Source organism: Colias croceus, chromosome 30, assembly GCF_905220415.1.
Source record: "Colias croceus chromosome 30, ilColCroc2.1".
In the NCBI taxonomy this organism is placed as follows: Eukaryota; Metazoa; Arthropoda; class Insecta; order Lepidoptera; family Pieridae; genus Colias; species Colias croceus.
The window spans coordinates 2,189,701-2,213,108 of record NC_059566.1 but is presented as its reverse complement, the minus strand read 5'-3'; the positions used below and the strand labels follow the sequence as shown (position 1 = coordinate 2,213,108).

Genomic DNA, 23,408 nt, shown 5'->3' with positions numbered 1-23,408 from the left:
TGACGTCAACGATTTTTTTTTGTGTATTTTTTTATTCGTACGAGTTATCTTTAATTTCCATTTCATTACATTTTCTTTGTTATGCTAATGCTGAACATAACATCATAATTTTGTAAACGTAGAAATGTAACCATTCATTTCATATTAATTTGTAGGTGCTGTAGCTAATGATCCTACAAGATTTACTTGAATCATTGAAACACTAAAATGATTATTTAATGAATTTAAAAATATATTATGTTGTTACCACAGGTTGTTACAATAGAACAATGTATTTACTTATAAATATAGGTATTAATATATTTTCCATTCTTGTAAACCGGATAAAATGTATCATTTAAAGAATGCGGTTATTTCCCTAATTAAAATAATTTATAGTGTTTTTTAACACGCTTGAATAATCAATTACCTACTTTGTCAAGTAATATTGATTATATAAAATTGTTTTCTGGCTTATTGCTAATGGAAAAATGTATTAACGTTATAAAAACCGATTTTTTGTGACCTACAATAAAACCATTTATCTAACTTTAAACAATTACAGTATAACACGCATCATTATCCAAAAACAACGTTGTTATTTCGATGACAATATATCTGGGAGGTTACCACAATGTCTTAAGCAGTAATATTACCAGTGTGGGAGAGTGATGGCGCTAACAACCTTTATAGCTTTGTCATTTTTAACCGACTTTAAAAAAAGGAGGAGGTTATCAATTCCGCCGGTATATATTTTTTTATGTATGTACACAGATTACTCCGAGGTTTCTAAACCGATTTACGGGAATATCGGGAACTACTGGTCCAATTTTAAAAAATTCTTTCGGTGGTAGATAGCCCATTCATCGAGGAAGGCTATATATTATCATCACGCTGAGACCAACAGGAGCGGAGCAATGCGGGTGAAACCGCGGCGAACAGCTAGTTAATGTATATCGGCCAATTTTTCCACTAGTTCTTGCCAAAAAAAATTATATCTAGTTACAGCTACCAGTCAATCAAGCAAATACATATTTATTATATCACCACACAAATATAAAGTAAAAACTTTTTCCATGAATTTAAATAGCGAAATAAAATCTTTAAAGTTATTTTCTGTCACATTACTAAACCATAAAATGAATGCGATAATAATACATCAACTTACGACTAGCAACCGAATTAAAAATATAATAAAAGAAACAACGTAACAAAATGATTAGCGGGGCCTTGAGCGATAACGGGCTGATAACCGCACATCGATCAATTGCTTTAGTTTTCAATAATATGTGTAATTTTCATTGTTTTTAATTGATACTTTAATATTATGTACTTCTTAATCGCGTTATTGAAATGTTTGGTCTTTCACAGCATAATTTACAACTACCCGACAAATGACAATATTAATACGTCGTATCGTCTGGATAATCGAAGTCCTGTGTATTTTCTCTTTATTAATGGATTTGTAGCAGAAGATTTCACCCTAATTCCAACAGAATTCTAGCCCGAATTCAAACCAAACTGTATACAAATCCAATATAACATATTTCAACAAACTGCTACTACATTAATTGTTATCATATTTTTACTACATACGATCTCTGTCCTAGTTGAATTCATAAAGTAGAAGCCAAGATCCTGATCGTTGAAGGAATAACACCTTTCTTCTTTCGCAATCTGCGCTTGAACGCTAAAAGTGCACCAGTGAGAGATTGCTCACACGCTTAGTAATAAGAAAATTTCCATAGCGTAGTATACATCTATGCACTTAGAACTTCGTTAATACCGTACTTTAAAAGATTTCTAATTCAATTTGCCCGATATATTATTATGAATGCTACCAACGATAATACGGCTTAGGGAGAACCTGGTACCTGTCCACATAGGCAAGTTGTTTGGAAATTAGCATAAAACGGAGGGCACTTATTCATATGCTTACTCAGCCTATAGTATACCAACGCCTATTTAAAATGACAAGAAAATTATTATCGATGTTTTTAATGTACTATCCAGTGACGTCACAGGTGACAAGTTTTAAGCGCTTCATCTTTTAAAATGCTTTATCTACTCTAGTAGTACTTAAATGATCGGTGATTTTATACGAGTTTAACTCGTTCAGAGTTTCCGGGCTTGTCCGCATTGATTAGGTACACGTGTAGTTGGGGTGGCATCCTATTGTATAGTCTTGTTTTGGAAGACTAGTCGCGCCTGGTGGTGGTTTTGGATTTGTGAGTGGTGGTGGATTCGACATTGGTATTCTATGAATGAAACACGTTTTAACAAGCTTTTATTATCTTCACCTGTATGCTTGTATGTAACCGACTGCTTTAGCATTCGAATTTGATTTATGATCCACTTTTTATAGGGATAGATTTTATTGAAAAAAATACACTTCAAAATGCGCATTGAAGCAATATAATTTAAGAATGTTATTCTGGGGAATAATGTACATCGTATATCGAATAAATGATTTCTTCTTTCTATCAAATTATAGGTACATAAAAATTTCCTATAAGTACATTTATGCTATCCCAAAAATTTCCTAACTCAGGATTTTCGAGCACTAACACGAAGACCTCGTTAAAAATAGAGTTGTCGTCACAGAGTCAATGTCCAAACTAACTATAAAAAGTATATTTTTAGTGGGTGTCTTGTGGCCTTCTTGTATCTATGTACGGCTAGGAAAGTAGCGTTTTAACTAAACTGATATTTTAAATTGTTCTTTAAGTTTTAGGTAGATGATTTTTTTGGTTGTGATTGTGATTTTTATTTAAATAGCGTTTTGAATTGAAATTAATTAGAATCTAAATAATGTAGCGAGAATTAAAATGCTTCGCTATTTCTTTTAATGAATCTATCGACCCTTTTGAAGTTTGAATGCATCAAGCGATTTATTTATGTAACAATAAATGCTAAACAAACATTGAAAAACATAACTCACCTTAAAGCGAAGTCGGATAAAACATTCCTCAATCGACTCTTTCACATTCTGTCTATTTAGGACACTCATACATTACCTAAAACTATATTATACAGTATCACATCGTGATTGATTACGCTAGTTATACATACAGATAGTTATATCATACTTATCACGTTACGCTTTCAGGAAGTATATGTCAATCAGCTAAATTTACAACGTGTGTATGTGTGTGTGTAAACAGAATATGTGACGCGCGCGCGTGTGTGTGTGAAGTATGTGTATGTGTGACTCTTAAATTGCTTTTAAAATCGTTTGTAGAGCTTTATGACTGGATTTATATGTCTTTAGTACTATTTTTGTAGTAGTAAGACGATTTTTCAGATTATAGACTTGCTCTGCTAGAGAAACCGTAAGAATACAATAGGAATTAGATTATTTATACTCAAGATTGTTTATCTATTTTTATTTAAGTAGAATTTGATTTAAAGCGCAAATGATGATTGTCTTGTTTATACAAATCAAGCTTCAAATCATGTTTTCAATGAATAGGGAAAAATCTCCGTGATCGAAATACTCTTAATTATTTTTAACATAAAATTAAACAGCCGTCAAATTTAAATGGAATCACAAGGAAAACATCAGCTTTCAAACAGACAAATCAACGAGAACAAGTAGTGGTACCAAACTCGAAAAATACAGCCGAATTGAGAACCTTTGAAGTCGATTGAAAATCAGTTCTAAAAACGCATAGATGCAGAATCGCACACAACAGCTACTAATCTCAAGGTCCATCTTGTTTCAATAATGTCCCACATATAAAAGAAAATCTATTTATACTTTGCGTTAACGCTGGGCTATTGTTGTTTTATTAGTAGAAACGGAGCGTGTAATTTTTTACCTTCATTTATAAGACATAACAGTTCATAGCTATGCGTGAATAGGCAATGCATTTGTGTGATAATGTGTGAAGAGCTTAGTTTGAGACACGATCAAGCTAGGAAGTATGAAGGTGAAGATTTTGTTTGTTTGTACGTGCTTGCAATCTCGGGAAGTGATGCTACAAATTGGATAATTGTTTTGTGTTTGTTAGTGCATTTGTCGAAAATGGCTTTAGGTTATTTAACATACGAATGCAAAACGAATACTAATAAGACCGGAGCAGTAATGAGATATGTTTTAAAAATTACAATACGAAACTGAATTCTTTATTTAACATACACACATACAAAATAAAACAGAAAAAACATATACGATACATGTTAAAAAGGGGGCCTAATCGCTTACAAGCGTCTGCCAGGAAAAATTATTCATTTCCATCCCCAGACGACATCTTTAAAGCTAGCTTAAAGCAAAGCTTTAATGAAAAACCTCGATAAACATCGAGTTGAGTAAACTATATAATAGAGAGACTAATAAACATTTATAATCGCGATATTTCCGCTCATTTAATGGCCTCGTAAACGTGGACAAAAACGAAACGAACGGATTTTGACTCGCTAGCAAAAAGTGCGATCGATTCTGATGATATTAGGAGATACTGGTTGAGATTTGTGCGTTTCATTTGAGATTTTGTTGCTAGAAGAGCTTTAATAAATATTATTAGTAACTAGCTGTGCCCCTCGAATTTACCTGCATGTCTTTTCTTGGTGTTAGCGTGATGATATATCAATCATATAACCTTGATTGATAAATGGACTATAGCTAACACTGAAATATGTTTTTTTTATTTGGTTCAATAATTTCAGATATTAACGTGATCAAGAAAACAAACTAATTAGCTTTAAAATTGGAATAGATGATCTAAGTTAAGAATTAGTACCCACATATTTGAATTACTAAGTAGTTAGTTACCTATCATGGATTACATTATAAAATTGTGAGTGCCAAATTTTTACCACGGTTCGGGGAATTTTTGGGTAAAATACAAACTCAAACTCAAACTCAAACATTCATTTATTCAATTAGACTACTATTTAGTAGCACTTTCGAATCGTCATTACATAAGTATTTTAACATTTACCACCGATTCGGAAAGCAGTATCTATGGAGAAGAATCGGCAAGAAACTCCATAGTTGCTCTTTTAAAATCATGTCAATATTACATAATATGTAACTTATATCTAACTTATACATAATATATCATAATATGCCAAAGAACTGTCCTGTGGCTTTTACGCGACAACCCTCCATGGGTCTTTATCGTCCATATATTCCTGAATACTGTAGTACGCTCTCTGAACTAGTACACCTTTTATATAAGTTTTAAATTTAGAACTACTAAACTCTTTAATATTGAGAGGAATTCTATTGTATAAGCGTATACCTTGACCCATAAATGAATTTTTAACTTTAGCTAATCGGAAAAACGGCATTTCAATTCTATTCCTGTTCCTTGTGCCATAATCGTGTCTATCTCCTACTCTTGTGTGTAAGTCGGCGTTTTTGTGAACATGCAAAATATTATTAAATATATACTGTGATGGTACAGTAAGGATACCAGTATTCTTAAAATGATCTCTTAGTGAGTCCCGAGCACGCAAATTATATATAGAGCGAATGGCTCTTTTCTGTAAGATAAATATAGTTTCTATATCTGCAGCCTTGCCCCACAGTAGAATTCCATAGGACATAATGCTATGAAAGTAGCTGAAATAAACCAATCTAGCCGTATCTTCATCGGTGAGATGCCTTATTTTTCGGACTGCATATGCAGCTGAACTGAGCTTACCTGCAGCGGTGTTGACATGGGCTCCCCACTGTAGTTTCTCGTCCAATGTTAACCCTAGAAATACAGTAGACTCAGTAGGATGCAATACCTCCCCGTTCAAGGTAATATCTCTGTTCAACTTTTTTACATTAGGAAGTAAAAATTCAACACAAGTGGTTTTTTTGGCATTTAATAATAAATTATTGGCAGTAAACCATTCAGATATGTGTGAAAGAGCACTGTTCACTTCGTCAACATTTGGGTCATGCCTATCCACATTAAAAATTAATGAGGTATCATCTGCAAACAGAACTATTTCACACCTATCCTGCAAATAATAGGGAAGATCATTGATATATACCAAGAACAAGAAGGGACCTAAAATGGACCCCTGTGGAACACCAATGTTAATTGACGCACCGCTAGAACGTTCTCCATTAACAACTACAGTCTGTATCCTATCATGCAGGTATGACGCTATGAGGTTCTGGGCTTTTCCTGTAATTCCATAGTGATTAAGTTTACGTAACAAAGTACAATGTTCAACGCAGTCAAATGCCTTGGAGAGGTCACAAAATATCCCCAGAGCATTTTTTGAGTTTTCCCATGCTTTATAAATATGTGTTAGAAGTGCAACTCCAGCATCTGTGGTTGAGCGCCCCTTTGTGAAACCAAACTGTTTGGTGTGCAGTAAATTATTAGATGCAAAATGACTACTCAATTGGTTTAATATTAACTTCTCGAATACCTTACTTAATGTTGGTAAAATAGAGATAGGTCTATAATTGTTACAGTCTTCTTGATCGCCCTTCTTAAATAGAGGTATAACTTTACTAAGCTTTAGTAAATTAGGAAATGTACCATAGTCACAACACTTATTAAATATGAAAGCTAAATTTTTCGCAATATTTTCTATTATATTATTAACTAAATTTACGGACATTCCCCAAAGATCACAAGTATTTTTTAGATTAAGCGTCTTAAAGGCAGTAACAATATCACTAGCAGTTACGTGTCGTAATTCAAATAATGTACTGCACCCCGCAACATGGTCTCTCAAAAAGGTTTCTGCAAGTGCTGAAGACGAATTTAAACTATTAGTAATAGTAGCAGGGACACTACTGAAGAATTCTTCAAAAGCAAGCGCAACATCAGCACTTTTGTCAATAACCCTGTCATTATTTACAAGTTTTATGGTATTACTTGATTTGCTTTTACCCATTTCACCATTAATAATAGACCAAACTGTTTTAACTTTATTATCAGAGTCGCGTATTTTTTCTTTGATATACAAACGCTTTGCAGTAAAACAAACTTTTTTAAAAATTTTTGAGTAATTTCTAACATAACTATGAAAAGATGGGTCTTTATTATATTGCTTCATACCATATAATTCATAAAGAATGTTCCTGCACCTATGTATACTAGCTGTCGCCCATTTACTAAATGGTAAATCCTTGGTAATATTTAAAGATTTAACTTTAAATATTTTTTCAAATTCATTATGTACTAAATTAAAAAGATTTTTAAACATTTCACAAGGACTATTAGGAAAGGATTGATCATATAGTACGGGCAGGTTTTTATTAATATTATTCTTAAATTTATTAATGCCTTTTTTAGTTATAGGCCTAACATTAATCCCTTTAAATGTAGGTATGCAATCCCATTCAAAAACTACTTTCTGGCCACAGTGATCCGAAGTCAATGTATTGAGAATATTTTTCTCTAAACAGATGCAGTCACAGTATATATTATCAATACAGGTTGCAGAAGTAGGTGTAATTCGTGTGGGTTCGTTAAAAAGTTTATATAGATTAAATGACTGAAATAAATTAACAATTCGTGTAGCCGTTTGTGTTTGTAAAAGTAAATCAATATTAAAATCACCACATACTATAACTTTTTTTTTACTCCTGCTTAGACGCTTTAATATTTCTTCCATGACTTTCTCAAACATATTATAGTCACTGGAAGGGGGTCTATAAACGCAAACAATAATATAACGCTCCAGCTCCACACAGGACAGTTCAATGGTCCGTTCTACAGAAAGACTAACAATGTCAGTTCGTTCTTTACATTTTACACTATCATGTACAAAAATAACAGAACCTCCGTGAATAGCCTGCGTCCTAAAGTATATACTCTTTAATTTGTAATTTTCAATATTTACTAACGACTGACATTGTTTAAGCCAATGTTCTGTTACACAAAATATTTTAATATTGTTATCATTCAGAAACAATTCTATTTCTAACAATTTGCTAGCCAAGCCTTGAATATTTTGATGCACTATGGTAAAAGACTGCTTAGCTGTTGTCTTATATACTAGTTTAAATCTAGCTTAGGGCTAGATTGACTGTCAACACTTAACCTAGGTTGATGTATATTATAATAACTACTACATAAAATTGTAGTAGATTGATGGTCTGATACCGAACATGTACCAGACTGGTTAATATTATATGCTATTAACATAGCAAGTTCTCGCTTATATCTAGTTGGCAGATACACTGTATTCTTTGTCAAAGTAAAAGATTTAATACATAAGTTAATGTCAAAGTAAATAAATGCATCACGATGATGATTTGTTAGGTTATACAATTTTAAATTCATATTATGAATTAATCTATTTTGTTCTTGTGTTAAACCAGGTAGGTATGGCAATGTACACAACATAAATTTACATTTAGTCCTACTACTAATATCTAACATTTTTTTAAATCCTACATCAATATCCTTATTATTTATATTTAAACTGTCCCCATATAATATAATTACAATATTATTCTTATTAAAGCTGAAATGATCCAGTGATTTGATTATATATTTAAATGAACTGTTAGGGGTACAAACATTAGTAACTATAAGCCCTAAATTGTTAAGCATAGCGCCAAATCCCTGACCAATATTATCTGACAAAAGCCACATTCATAAATACCTTCATATTTATAATGTTAGGATTTGTTTTTGTTATTTTTATCCTTTTAGAGGGAAATATGAATAACAAGCGGAAAGTTACAGTGAAGAGAAACGTGTCAACCCCATTTTAACCGCACCTTTTATAATTTACGTGTATCTGTATCTTTTAAACACGCTTTTATTAACTTCACCTGTCTGTATGTTTGTATGTAACCGACTATTTTAGACTCGATTTTGATTTTTGTTTTAAATCAAACTTTGTACACTTATCAAGCATCAATGATATTACAATAATTTCGTGATCTTAAGCGTGCTTTAAATTTTTTTTTAACTTATATTTTTACCATATTTACTTACCTATACGAAATCTGCATTCACAAATTGCACATAAAATATATCACAAATAGCAAACATTGGGTTGCCATTAATAATTAATTAAAATGATGTGTGATATAACGAATATAATCTAGATTTAGTAAATCCCTGACCCGTCACGTTTCACAAACGAAGTGTGGTGTCAAGTTGTGTATGTAACCGCAAGTGATTTTGTAAGTCTATACCTGAATTAATTTTGTACGCAAATCTTGAGACGAAATAATCTATACTAATATTATAAAGCTGAAGAGTGTGTTTGTTTGTTTGAACGCGCTAATCTCAGGAACTACTGGTCCGATTTGAAAAATTATTTCTGTGTTAGATAGCCCATTCATCGAGGAAGGCTATAGGCTATATATCATCACGCTAAGACAAACAGAAGCGGAACCACGCGGGTGAAACCGCGAATCGCAACTAGTAATAGATATACAGTTAAGCACATTATTAGAATGAATAACATACATTTTCCCAATTATAAAGAATTTGCTTATAAAACTGAAATTAAATTAAACTTGGTCATGCTTTATAAGCAACATTTAATTAAAGCTCTGCTGCATAGAAAAACATGAATGATGAAGATGAAATCATGAAAATTCACAGCACTAACGATCCTTTTTTCAGTTTATAGTGAGATTTGGTATTCAAATGAAGAATGATGGGATTTGCATTTTCCGTACGATAGCCCTAATCTTAAAAAGTTATGTTGCTTTTTAAAGGGCTTGTTAATATAATGACTTTTATGCAATCTTAAAATGAATAATGTTTTAAACCTTAACTGTGAAACGTTATCTGTAGTGCATCCATAAAACGTGTATAAAACTGCTAACTTGTAGAACAACCACAAGTAATACAAATTATACGCAAGTAATATTCATTAGGGCTTCCAAAAAACATACCCTAGACGTACAGGGGTTGGGGTGACGGTGTCTAAGGGGTGTACAAGGTCGGGGTTGGTATGGCGAAAACATTTTGGCAAATGTCCCTGCCTTGGACGTTGAGTAATGCAATACTGTTGGTTTTAATTTAACGTCGAGTGGGGATAAAGATTTGTCTATCTGTTTGCTATTTTTAGGGTCAAGGTAGTATTAATAGGTACCTATAGTGATCTGTGATCAAGGTATGGTATGAAAATAAGGCTAGAAAGATTGGTTTTCGGATGTTAATTATGTGTGTGGGCAGATTTTGATGGTGTAGTACTATTTTGTTTGGCAATGTGTCATCTAATATTGTTTGTATGTTGTATTACTGCATGGATGCACACTTTGAAGTCTGATGATGAGAATACTCTTTAGGACAATTTTATAGAAGATGATAAATCGGTCACTAAAATCTTAATATATATAAATCTCGTGTCACAATGTTTGTCCTCAATGGACTCCTAAACCACCTAACCGATTATAATAAAATTCGCACATTATGTGCAGTTCGATCCAACTTGAGAGATAGGATAGTTTAAATCTCAAATCGTTTTAGAGAAAGCGGGCGAAGCCGCGGGCGGTAAGCTAGTATTATTATAATTGAAAACAGTAGATTTAGAACTAGATGTAGGTATGAAGTAAATCACGTTTTTAATTTTGTATCAATGTCTTGAACATGTAAAAATTTTCTCACGTTATTGGAATCGTTACTAGCCTGAAGTTCGTACAAATCATAAAAACCACTTCATACAAGACTTGTATCACTAATCTCACGTAGTTTTGAAGCCTCATAATGATTTGCACTTACCAAACATTATACTTGTGCAATGTATAATATAATTACTCATACCAGCTTCTGGTTTGACATTTTTGTTCATCTCGATCTGCGAAGGATTGTGGACTCTATTGAAACGAGATAGAGGTGGGTATTGTATGTACGGTTGGTTGTGCGTTACGATTTATAGCGAATTGATGTATTGGTAACAGTGGGGTGTGGTGCAAGGGTAGAGTGGTAGCGGTTTTTTATAGGATTGTAATTTTGGAAATATCGGGTTAGTAGACTTATTTTGTAAGTGCTAAACTATGTATCGTCAGAGATTGTATTAACGTATTAAAATTGAAATTATATTGGTTCAAGGAGACTCTTTAAAAGCGATCCTGAATTGTTATAATGCATAGAATGTCGATACATAATTTATTAAACTTCAATTAATAATTTATTTATGCCACTTGGTGATAAAATAGCTGGAGATTTGATTTTGACATTGTATTTCTCTACAACCTATTTGACATGAAATCTTCATGAAATAGATATCTATGTATAATTTTTTATTTATACAAACATAATATCCGACCGTTTGCAATAACCTTACACCAGTTAGCTTTATTATTATCAAGTGACACACGCCTTTCAATTATGCCTTTTGTAGCGGTTACTACACAAATAAAATAAATCGCTTCACGCTTATACCTTGTATCATACGCAAGGTTTTTTGACTGAGAACCAGTTCCGATATCAAAACTCGATTCGGGCAAGATTTCAAAAATGGTGGAACTCTGTTGCAATTTAATGAAATTGCTCGTACGTATATAGTATAAATATATATTATGTACACATGTAAAGCGTAATTGTATCCTGTATAAATGATCTATATTGCTTTCCTATAGAATTAACGATATAAAATCTTATTTTACTGTGGAAGTTGATTGGAAGTATACGTTAACTAGATGAGTAATTATAAATCTATTATTGTTGATGTTATAAAGATGAACAGTTTGCTTGTTTGTTTGTATGCATGAAAGTGCAAATCTCAGGAATCAGGCGTCCGATTTGAAAAATTATTTCTCTGTTACATAGTACATTTATCGGGGTAGGCTTATAGGCCATAATATATCATCACGCTTAGGCCAATAGGACAAAACAAAGTAATAAATATTAGTGTAATAATTGTATCAATATAACTATTTACTTAAGGGTGCGTATAAAGCAAAATTACCAGATGAAATGTGTAATATTCAAAATCTGAAAAATAAAATGTATACCAAAGTAGATTATATTACTGAGGATTCTGTTTGATCAAAAACATAAAATATTAAATTGAATCGATAAAAAAAAATCATGAAGTTACCTCTAATTTTCACACTTACACGTTTTCTACTTGACATTATTTATACACCTATTATGATTTTTTTTTTTCATAAAAAATTATAATATTGAAACATTTGCGAGATCTTTGTCCAAGCATTTTGTGTAATTACTTTTTTTTGTTTTGTTTTTGTCACGATCGATACAGACTCTTCGTTTCGTAAAGCTTCTTGCAATTAGCTTGTCTTCCACAATCGCTATGTACATTTACGTATTCACAACTTCAGCCCGATCAAAAGGGAGAATATTGTAGGATTAAGTTACCAATACCATATTCTCGTTCACAGGTGCGCGGCGGCAGTACAGGCGTGCCGCCGCCCGCGCCGCCGGCGATACACGACCACGAGAAGCGATCGCCGCTGCTGCCGCAACACCAGCAGCCGACGAGGCCGCAACTGCTGGCTGCTTCTTCAAGTGCAAGTGCAGGTGCTGTCGGTGGTGTAGCAGCTGTGGGACCAGGTGCTGCAGGGGTTGCGTCTGCGAGTGTGGGGCCGGTGGTGACAGGTGAATATACTACTTACTACTTCTACGTACTGTTACAACTGCGAATGGATGTTTGTTTCGATATATGGCATGTTTATGAATATGTAGGCACCTTAAATGATATTCACTGTCATAGTAAGTATAAAAAATTATAAATTTAGTTACTAACACGCTTAAAAAATGATATTATATTGTTTTCAGTCTTTTAGAAGTGTACAAAGTTTAAGCTAATATTAGCGTGTTAGAAACCTCATCAAAATTGATCTAGTAGGGTTCTTGAGAATGATAAACTTACATCCAAACAAATTGAATAGTTTCGTTCGAATTAAGATTTAGAGTGAAAATATGTTTGCTCTGCCGCGTAATTTTAAACCGTAATTCATAATTGTAACTACTCCTTTATGCTATGGAAGATCAAAATCTTTCTGCACAATAAATTTCATTAAAATCAATTCAAAGTTTTTCAAACAATAGTGACAGTGAGATATTGTAATAAAGTAAGCTGATTGTTTATATCCCAAGATATTTGTTTAGTTTTCCTTCTGCAAATAGGACGCGTGTTATAAAAATATCTATCCTCGTTATTATCAACATATAAATATAAATAGAAATTAAATTAATTTTGATTTATTGGAGGCCGGCATCGCGCTCGAAATTGATTGGCTGCCGTCATGCGAATTGTTATACAATATTTTACAGTTGGTTACATTATTATTAAATACTGTATACTTGTTTGTTTGATGTAATCTAATTTACGATAGGATTTAGAAGAAGAAATAGGACTGTGTTTACATATTTTTGAAGAGAAACTTCTTTATCGGGGTTGGAAAAAAATTTAGTGTAACATTTTTTCGTTACGCGTGACATTTTTTCGTTACGCATGACATTTTCCGTTACGCGCCATCATTTTCTTATCCCTACCACGCGTGATTCAACGTATTTCTGTAAAGTTGCATAGATATAGTAAATTATTTTTTGAAAAATAAGGTCATAAAGAAGTTTCACTTCTTACGTGTGTACACTAGTACACACACACATTTTTTCATTTGAGTTTGTTAAGACAATAACTGCAGATTTTGGTTTATGCGTTTCTGGCCTTTTTTGCTGTTTATTTTTTACACTGTTAGAAATAATTTATTATTTAATGGTGGAATTGAAATATATTAATTATTTGATACTTTCGTTTATAGTGTGTACCTAATGTAGAAGCATGGTAAGCTATCTAAAATTAGTGAGAGCAAAATAATTCGTTTCACTGAATCACTGATCGATTTTCTTTACGGACAAGTAGGTGATCAGCTTTCTGTGTCCTGACAGCCTGATCTCTTTATTTTTAGGGTGCATTACCACTAATAGTGTGTGAGGAACGTGTTTGTAAAGAACCAATCACATCGCTTTATTTAGTTTGAAGTTTGAGGCGATAGTATTGATTATTTACAAAAACACATTTCTCTCTACAAAAAGACATTACTGTAGAGTAATAACTTTTACAATAAATTATAAATAAACCCTATTTTTTATATTTGTAGCAGCCGCGGAGCCTGCGGCCCCTCCGCCGCCGAAACCTACGGTCGTCAAGGCGACCAAGAATGTTAAAATCAATCAAAAGGTAAGCGTTTTATTTATATGTCCTCAAAATATATATTGTTTTATGGTTAAATTGCAGTTTCGTGATTGTGTTTCTGGGTAATGTATTAAAAAAATATAAGACTCTACTTTAATGACATGAAAAATAAATCTGCATGCAAAATAAATCTGCAGAGGTAGTAACCATGTTTCGTCGATCAGGAAGAAAATTATTTTAAGGGCCGATTTTTCAATCCTTGGTTAAAATTTATCCGTCCAATAAAGTAGTATTATACGAACATTTTAAAATGTCACCTGTAAACTGTCAAATACGGACGATAAGAATACATTTCTGAAATGGTAGTTTAATACGTTATTCGATGAATAAGTTTTAACCTGAAAAATCCGCCCTAAATGTATAAAAAGATATTTGTAGGGTAGTAGAAAAAAGTTAAGTAAAGAAAAATTTAATTACGGATGTTTTTCCCTTTTTGTTATAGTTTGTTTTCTTTTAAACATATAAACATTTAAAATTACAAGTTACAATAATTATGTTAATCATTTGTAATGTTTAGAAAAAATGGAAAACTAAAATCGAAGCTTTTATACAAAAATAATATACTATAGGTTTTAAAGAGTGATCACTCGAAATTTAATCTAATTTCGAACCCCTTTATGTATTGTTAAAATTCTTAGAAATATTTGGGGTGTGACCCCTCTTAAATACAGCACGTGTTTAGGTTGTATAGGTTATAATGAAAATACTAAAGCATGAGCTAGCTATGTTCAAGCCGCATGGCATGTGTCACGAACGTATTGTGTGCAGAATGTCATGCATGCATGTCATGTTACATGACAGAGTTATCTTAACTACTAGCTGCTCCGCGCGATTTCACCCCCGTGGCTCCACTTCTGTTGGTCGTGGCGTGATGATATATACCCTATAGCCTTCCTCGATAAATGAGCTATCTAACACCGAAAGAATTTTTCAAATCGGACCAGTAGTTCCTGAGATTACTGCGATCAAACAAACAAACTCTTCAATTTTATAATAATAATTATTAAGTATATACCCAGATATCTCGTTTTAATAAATTAATAGACGTTTATGTAAATGTTAAAAAGGCTTTTTGTTTGTGTATGTTATGAATTTAGCCTCATCGAAACTTATTACATAGGTCCGATTGTTTCAATGTCTTAAGACAAATAAGTTTACAAAAAGATGAATGATTTTCGAGATTATTCGTACTAATGTGGTTATGTATTAACACTTATGCGTACTTTATAATTTCTCTCCACGAACGAAACCACGTGTACAATTAGTATATTAAGTATTAGCATAGTTAATATCGAACGCTCGGTCATGGTAATATATAATTATTCTCCAACTATACATATTATAAATAATAAACGCCAGTGTCCTAGGCACGGGTAGCTACGGTATTGTGCCGTGCGAAAACACGTTTCCATTCGCAGTTCGGACCGCCATTGTTTGTCGATAGGGATGTGCTGTGGTTATCGATAAGTTTGAATATGTAGATTTTTTGTATGGTAAGTGGTTGTGAGACATCAAGAGGTTGTGGTGTTGATAGGGATAAAATACATAAATTAATGTTATTAGGTTTAGCATGTTATAACGTACACAGTGGAGTTTAGTCGGTAGGTTCCTGCACTCAGCAGGGTGAGTCCGACATAACCCAGGGCTCTTTCCCCGAGTGCCCTGGGTATGCTTAAATGCATTCTCCACTATAAAAAAAAAAAGCTTAATTTATATTGATTTATGTGGTAGGTACTGTAGACTTGTCTGTACTAAATAAGAGAATGTACGTTTGTTTCTTTAGCAATTGAACAATACATAAATATACATTTTTCATTTATTATTGATCAAAGCGACCAATGAACTATACGTATAGTTTTTGTAGATAGTGTTTTCAAATAGAATATATTAAAATTCCAAACTGTATTCTATAATTATTAACGGTTTGTATAATTCTGTTGTTAAGAGATAACATTTTATTTGATATCGATCGGAATTTCCTATGACTTTATACTTATCAGTAATGTTAATTGTATTTTAATATTTGTTTATATATACACAACATCCTATTTGTGTGTCTAATCGAAAGTGATTAGGGTTTATAAAAGGTAAAGTACCTAAATGAATCACGCAGTCTTTGTTTAATAAATTTGAACCGTATTAAATATAATTTTTTGTATGCTGATATTCATAGCACGTGCAAATTATTCCCCATCCATGCTCTTATTCTTCATTATGTTCGGTAGAAAAAAAAATTAAAACATCTAAATTAAATCGATAAGTATTTTGACGTGTAGGGTAGACAGCTTAGCTAACCTAATAAAAAAAATACATGAAAGATATACCAATACTTTATGTAGTAAGTATAAATAAAAAATGTTGTGTGGTTTTATGAAACCACGGTAAAAGTAAAACTTTTTTTCACACTATAGACATTTAACTAAAAATTATCGTATTTGTACGATAATTATCGTACGTATCGTGCGTCACGCGACATGCGCTACACAGACCAAAAAGTTTGAGACGATGTAATAAAAGTTTCACTTTAATATTTTAAAAGCATTAAAGTGATTTCGCTTTCGCACAGATTGTTCGTTTGTCGACTTGTTTTTCTCAAGCTCTAAAAATATCGTATAAATTTATGTTATTACTTATTGACACAGTCGTATAGAACGCATTCGAAGTATTTGCTATTTACGTGTCTCTCGACCTTGCTCGGAATCATATATCGAAAATATTGCAAGCAGTGCAGCCGTAAAAGTGAATTAATTTTCCAGCCGATGTCGGTAAACATTTCACATCACTAGGGGACGCCAGTCGTCCGCCGAGCGGCTTCGATGTCGGTCGCGTGCCCGCATAATTCGAATAACGAATTAGAATAGAACTTTTATTTGAATTCCGAATTTAAATTTAAAAAGTTCTCGCACGGAACGCGCGTGTTTTGTCGCGGCGCTGCTATTTTCGCTTGCGTAAATACCGCCAAAAACGCGTTGCGTCGCCGCGTCGCGCTCGTTCTAATTTATTTTTAAATCGATTGAACGTCGTTCAAACTGCACAATACATAGGTGCTTAGCAGCCAGTATTACAAGTAAACAAACGTTGCGTAACCGATGCATAATTTTCGATTATAGAGTTGCCATATTGTTGTTTTTTTTTAATAATTCGAATTCTCAATAGCCAGTGTTGTGTTTGTGTGTGTTATCGCATTGTGAATAGATTCTTTATTGGTCAGATTTGTTCCGGTGGAATAATTTGGAATGGTGTTTCACGGTTTGAGTTTGGTTTTTAATAAAGGAGATTGGTTTTTTTGTTTCTTTCTATATGTATATTGTATGTACTAAGTATAAGGTGTTAGAATATTGCGTACGTGCAAATTGCGAGGATATGCATACGGATTGCAATTTGCATTTATTAATATTTAATTTATACGATCTAGTTATATATTATTCAAAAACAATTTATATCGGTCAGCGGAATTTGAATATTTCGCAATAAAATTGGCTAATGGTATTTTCCGAAAATACCTGTTGACATATTATGCATACGTTTAACATAAAAGCAAAAAGTATTTCCCTCTCTCTTTTATATATCGTATTTAAAGATACAACGCAATCGCGAAACGGATGTGTTTTTCTGCAAAATAAACAAATTTGATGAAAAATAATATTGTTATTGCAATAATATTGATTATAAAACGTCGAAATAGTAAATAGGATATTATTTGTTGGGTTCTATTTATCTATCTATGTATCGAAGTACAAAATTAATTTTGTTGTGGTATTTAAAGAGACGAGATACCTAAAATAAAACACAATTTTATAAACACTTAAAAGAAAACAATATTAATTCGACCTGTCTATCGAAAAAATATTTTACCAAAATCGGACTGGGAGTTCTTAAGAGACCCATTATTAAAGAATTCTTTAAGAAAATACATGCCAAAGCGACCCTTGCTCATGCGTGCAATGCTCTACGTACAGTTGGTAATTTTTTTTGCGGATCTTTTTGAAACGTCAACTAAGCCACGTGGCATAACCTATTTTGTGTAAACGTAAGTTGCGATTCGACAACTTCGCTGTCCATTGGCACAATTGGTGAACACAATGATTTTTTTTTTGTATATCGCGAACAGACAGACGCGGCGGACGACTTTGTTTTATAATATGACAATAATATTAATTGTTGTGTGGATCTGCTCAATAAAAAATATTTTACGAATAGAAAGTTACGTTATCTGTAATGTCATACGCTATAAAAAAAAAAAAAAAAAAAAAAAATATCTGTAATGTCATACGCTATATTATAATTTTATGGTCAATCCGGGCGGAGGCGGGACGAACTATTAGTCCTAGCTATAGAAATCCTGTACTCCGCGGGTGATACCGCGCGGCACAGCTAGTATATATACAAGAAAATAGATAAAGGTGTATTACAGTAGGTACGGGTAACATCGTTGAGATTAGATTGGTCGGTATCAATCGCGAGATGCTCTTACGGTCATACGATAAAGGTCGAACCGTGTTTACCAATACTGGGATGGTATTCAACTAATAGTAGTGTCTAGTGGGGATCGTACTTGACGATTAGTTAGGGACTGTTTTTATAATAGTTGTTTGGTATGTGTAGGGTTGTCAATTTTGTGAAAAACAAACTAAGAATTAGAAAAAATGGTCTCTAGCACAACATTATGGAACAGTGAACTGAATAAAGCTGATTTTCAATCATACAGCTATAACAGATTCAACCATACGACGGCGACATGTACCAAATTTATTCATAACGCATTTCAGACCTTTACCATTTTGTGAACTTTACAATGAAGGAATATCAATTTACCACATACCAAACATCCAAAATATTCCACTCCCAATATATAAATTACCTGCACTACGTTAATAGCAAAGATTTAATAACAGAATCAGACGAGCTATCTACGTCTAGCTAACTTGTAACCTAGAGTTACCCCATCCGATCGTAGCCCCTCGCTGATTCGATTACATCACACATGCATAACATTACATACACACACATGTATACAGATATTGAATATCACAGACAGTACACGGATTTATTTTGTAAGCTTGTGTGCGTGCGGTGTGCCTGTGGGCGCTGACCACAGCGCAGCGTTTGATACAGTGCATCGATTGAGTTTTTCGCGTTTAATGTATCATAATTGGATTATATTGTGAAGATTGCTTGTTGTATGTGATTGTCTAGTGACAGAATATATAGGTTTGGGATTCGAAGCTTGAATTTCTGTATAGGTCATGTTACATTGTACCAAATGTACAGTGCAGTGCAGGCGATTAAGGCCTATAAAGATACAAACAGATGAATTTCATATCGTTTTTCGTTCGCACACATTTTTACTCCTTACCATCATTGTATTGAATCAGATGTATGATCATCATTATCATAAATTTAAGATTCTTGGACATGCCAGTTTCGTCACGATTATTTCCTTCACCTATTCGAGCAATATGTAGTGACGAATCATAATGAGCAACCATTAAGAAAAAGTAAAATAATTATGCATACTTATTGCATGTCTAGTCTCGCAGCTCTGAAAAGTCAATGCTAATTAGGAAAGTCCCAATTAACTAAATATCAAACGTTGGTCGAACCAGACGCGACTCGTACGCAACATTGGCAATAATTTAACTGCATAATGGCATCGACGACTTTGCACAGTCGGTCAGCTAAAGGTCGAATGTGTATGATAAAAAACGAGAAATGTCAGACGAGACTAGTATGTTTGTTGATAATTTATGTCCAGTTGATTGTTTTAATTATTATTTGTATGTATGTCCAGTAAGGAGTACAGAAGTTTGGAGGGTGGATAGAAATATGTGGGAGGAGCTTTGTTGTGTGAGTGGTGCAGGTGAAAGATGAATGTCGGTTGTTAAAATTGTCTTGTTTTCAGTTAGATAATGTTTGGTTTATAAAACGAACAAATATAAAAATGCCAATTGTATTTAAATTGTCAGTAGTCACGTAGTATAAAAGTATTTAGGAAGGAAGGAAGCTTTAACAAGTTATAAAGAACACAGTTATACAGTTTTTTTTGAAGGCTCTTATTAAATTTCGACACGTTTTTGTCTCTAACATATTAGCTGATATTAAATCTTTAAATCATTGGCTATTTTGCATATAAATCGCATTTTGCCAAAGTTCAGCCGGTATGGTATGCTGCTCGCGTTGTCATTACAAATGTCAAATTATATATTTAGGTACATTTGGATTCTTGGTTATGAGTGTTAAAGATACACATGTAGATGATATTATTTTATTCTTGTACAGATGTATTTAGATATTAATGTACCACCTTTTGTAATAAATGGGTCGAAGAAAGGGCAGCAGATCTATACCTAATTCCTGTTAAGTCTGTTACAGAAAGAAATGTCTTCAACCTTGGACGATTATGAACTACATACTGCCAATAATATCTCGTGAAATTTTCCTATTTATATACCTTTTTCCTGCTTTAATCACAATGACAAATATTTCCAGTAAGAATATATTACACGATCGACACGTAAACAGTTTGAAAGCGGACAAATTGATAACGTTACCAGTTAGCTGTTACTACTGAACGAGTAATTCGTGAAATCGTAATTAAACACACCGTTAACACTACGCCGTGTTATTTGTTAGTCAAATTGGCATCCTTATTGCGTCGATTATAGGTTTTCCTTTGGAGTTCCGTAAGAAGTTTGTAAGAAAGCTGGTGGTGTGAATGGATATGGGGAACTTTGTAAAATGATTGGAAAAGTTGGAGAAATGTGGAATATTAAGCTATTGCATAGCTTCTATCGCGGGCCTTGAGCGCGGGGACGCGTCTATCGAAAATCTACGCGAAACGCATCTATTGAAAAGGAAATGTAACTGAATGTTATGTACGTCAGAAGAACATAGGACCTTAACAAGAAAGAATTTTGAGAAACAATGATTCAACGTTAAATAGGTTAACCTCTTGATGAATCAAGTTGTGGACAATAAATGGCAAATTATGTATTTCTATATGATTTGATGTATCGCACTGCTAAGGTATAATTTACTATTGCTCAAATATTTTAATCGTAGGTTTAAGTATTGCTTTGACCTTTAGTAAATCATGTGTATGCAATGTTTAGTTTTAATTTGTGATTGATCAGATAGCTTTTGCAATTTCCTTGTGTTATATTATGTAGAAGTCGGATTCGAGTTCTTATGATTTACGAAATTACGTCTGGGCGATGTTTGAAATTTTCAACTCATTGAATATTCTGAATTCACGTTTAACACATATAAGTTAACACTTATTTATGAAGATTATTTTGCATAAATTCACAATGCATAAACTTAAAGATCATTTATGAACTACTTAATTAGTAGAAACCTGCTTAATTCCTGACGATGCCTTTAATTTTTCTTTTTACCTTTTTTCCCGGCTTAAACAGGAAGAAAAGCGACTGCTTTGGCAGAAATTTGGCAGACGATTTACTAATATTTGTTTTCTTTTGAACAAACGCAACTAGCATTTAAATTAGTCGGTTATTCAACGTGTGACGGAATGCACGAGGAAAGTGGAATATGGTCCAGTTTGCAAGGAGAATCCGGTAGCTAATAGGACGACTCGATAAAATGTTTACAAGTTGTATTCTAGTAGAGAAATGTAGAAATTGGTTCTGGGCAAGGATGCTTGTGAGGTTGGAATGGGGAATTTTATTAGTAACTAGCTGTGCCTTGCGGTTTTACCCGCAGTGCTCCACTCCTGTTGGTCTTAGCGTGATAATACATATATAGCCTATTATAGCCTTCCTCGATGAATGGGCTATCTAACAATGAAATAATTTTTCAAATCGGACCAGTAGTAGTTCCTGAGATTAGCGCGTAAGCTTTATAATATTAGTATAGATGTATACAAAAGGTCAATATAGATAACTTTTGTGATTTGAAGCGAAGCATTGCCTTTACATTGTTGTGTTCGCAGAACTTATACTTAGTAGTAGACTGTAAACATAAGTTTTTAATGGGGACATAGTGATACATATTAAATTTATGTAGTTTGCGGGTTGTAGAGTAGGAGGAATATTGTCACTAGGTTATGCAACAGTGTTGTTTATATTTTTAGGGCATATTATTCAGTGTCATCTTTTCATATATTCCATCAGAGTCCTTTCATTGAATGCATAGATTATTGTAGTTTTTAAATAGAGTTAAAAAATATTACCATGTGTACACATTACCTGATGAGAATATCACCTCTTCGCACACGTGATGTTTCGAGCCATAGTCATGCCATCTTATTCAATGATTGTACTAGCAATTGATTCAATCAGGACATGCAACGCAGATTGTACACATACATATAGATAGGTACATACATATCATATATTTTTTTTATGTTTTGGCAATACGTACCTTTTTGGAGCGAATTTCCTTATGGCAGGATGCGGAGGTGTACCCTAACCGGAAAAAAAGCACGTAAAACCGTTTCTTGGCACGGCGACATCGCCACGCTATATTATGATGGTTTACATGAATACATTCATACTTACTATAATTACTTTAATAATATAAATTCGAAAGTAACTATGTCTGTCTGTTACTCAATCACGCCTTAACTACTGAACCAATTTGCTTGAAATTTGGTATAAAGATATTTTAATACCCGAGAAACTACTTTTTACCCCGGGACACGGGATAGGTTTTATTCTGGAAATCCCACGGGAACGGGAACTATGCGGGTTTTATTTGACTACGCGGGCGAAGCCGCGGGAGGAAAGCTAGTAGTCTATATACAGCAATCTGTTCTTTTCTGCATATTTGTTTGTTTTATCTATATTGTTTAAATAAATAAATAAAATAAAATATTAATTTTACAAAATAATGTCGATGTTTCACATCTGCCAGGCGTCCCGTGACGGCTCACATTTTTTTTATTATTTAAAGTCTTTGTATGATGATTGATTTCTTTCATATGCAAGGATGTCATGATCAGTTCGCAAAAATGAATCTAGTTGAACCAATACTGGGTGTACCTACCTAAGTAATATGTAGCTGCGCGTTTCGTAAACTCGATAAAGTTGTGTAAAATGTTACGGGTCGGACCGGTTCGGTCGACAGGTGAACGCGAACGCTGCGTGCCGCCACCGGCCACACGTAGTATGTGTGTATGTATAGTCGAATTGGTAATTAATTTGCGACGATTTTTGTACGGTAGGTTATGTTGTGGATGTGTGCGTGGATATAATTTGCACTTGGATTGATACTTTAGTTTTAATGTGGTAGGTAGAACAGTATAGTGGAATCGGTAATTAGCGACGCCTATATTAGCTTCACCTGTATGTTTGTATGTTACCGTCTCGTCT

At 33.3% G+C, this 23,408-nt stretch overlaps 1 protein-coding gene across 12 annotated transcripts in view; it reads left to right on the top strand.

Annotated features, from left to right (window-relative positions):
- LOC123704743 (la-related protein 1-like) overlaps positions 1-23,408 on the top strand; it is a 79,452-nt gene that overhangs the window by 16,221 nt on the left and 39,823 nt on the right. For 4 of the 12 annotated variants that reach the window (XM_045653207.1, XM_045653204.1, XM_045653206.1 and 1 more), the window contains exons 2-3: positions 12,257-12,473; positions 13,982-14,061. In XM_045653207.1, the coding sequence (XP_045509163.1) occupies positions 12,257-12,473; positions 13,982-14,061 (297 nt within the window). Of the gene's footprint in view, positions 1-12,256; positions 12,474-13,981; positions 14,062-16,877; positions 17,326-23,408 lie in introns of those variants that run through there. The other 8 variants (XM_045653215.1, XM_045653208.1, XM_045653214.1 and 5 more) reach the window with 6 other exon arrangements.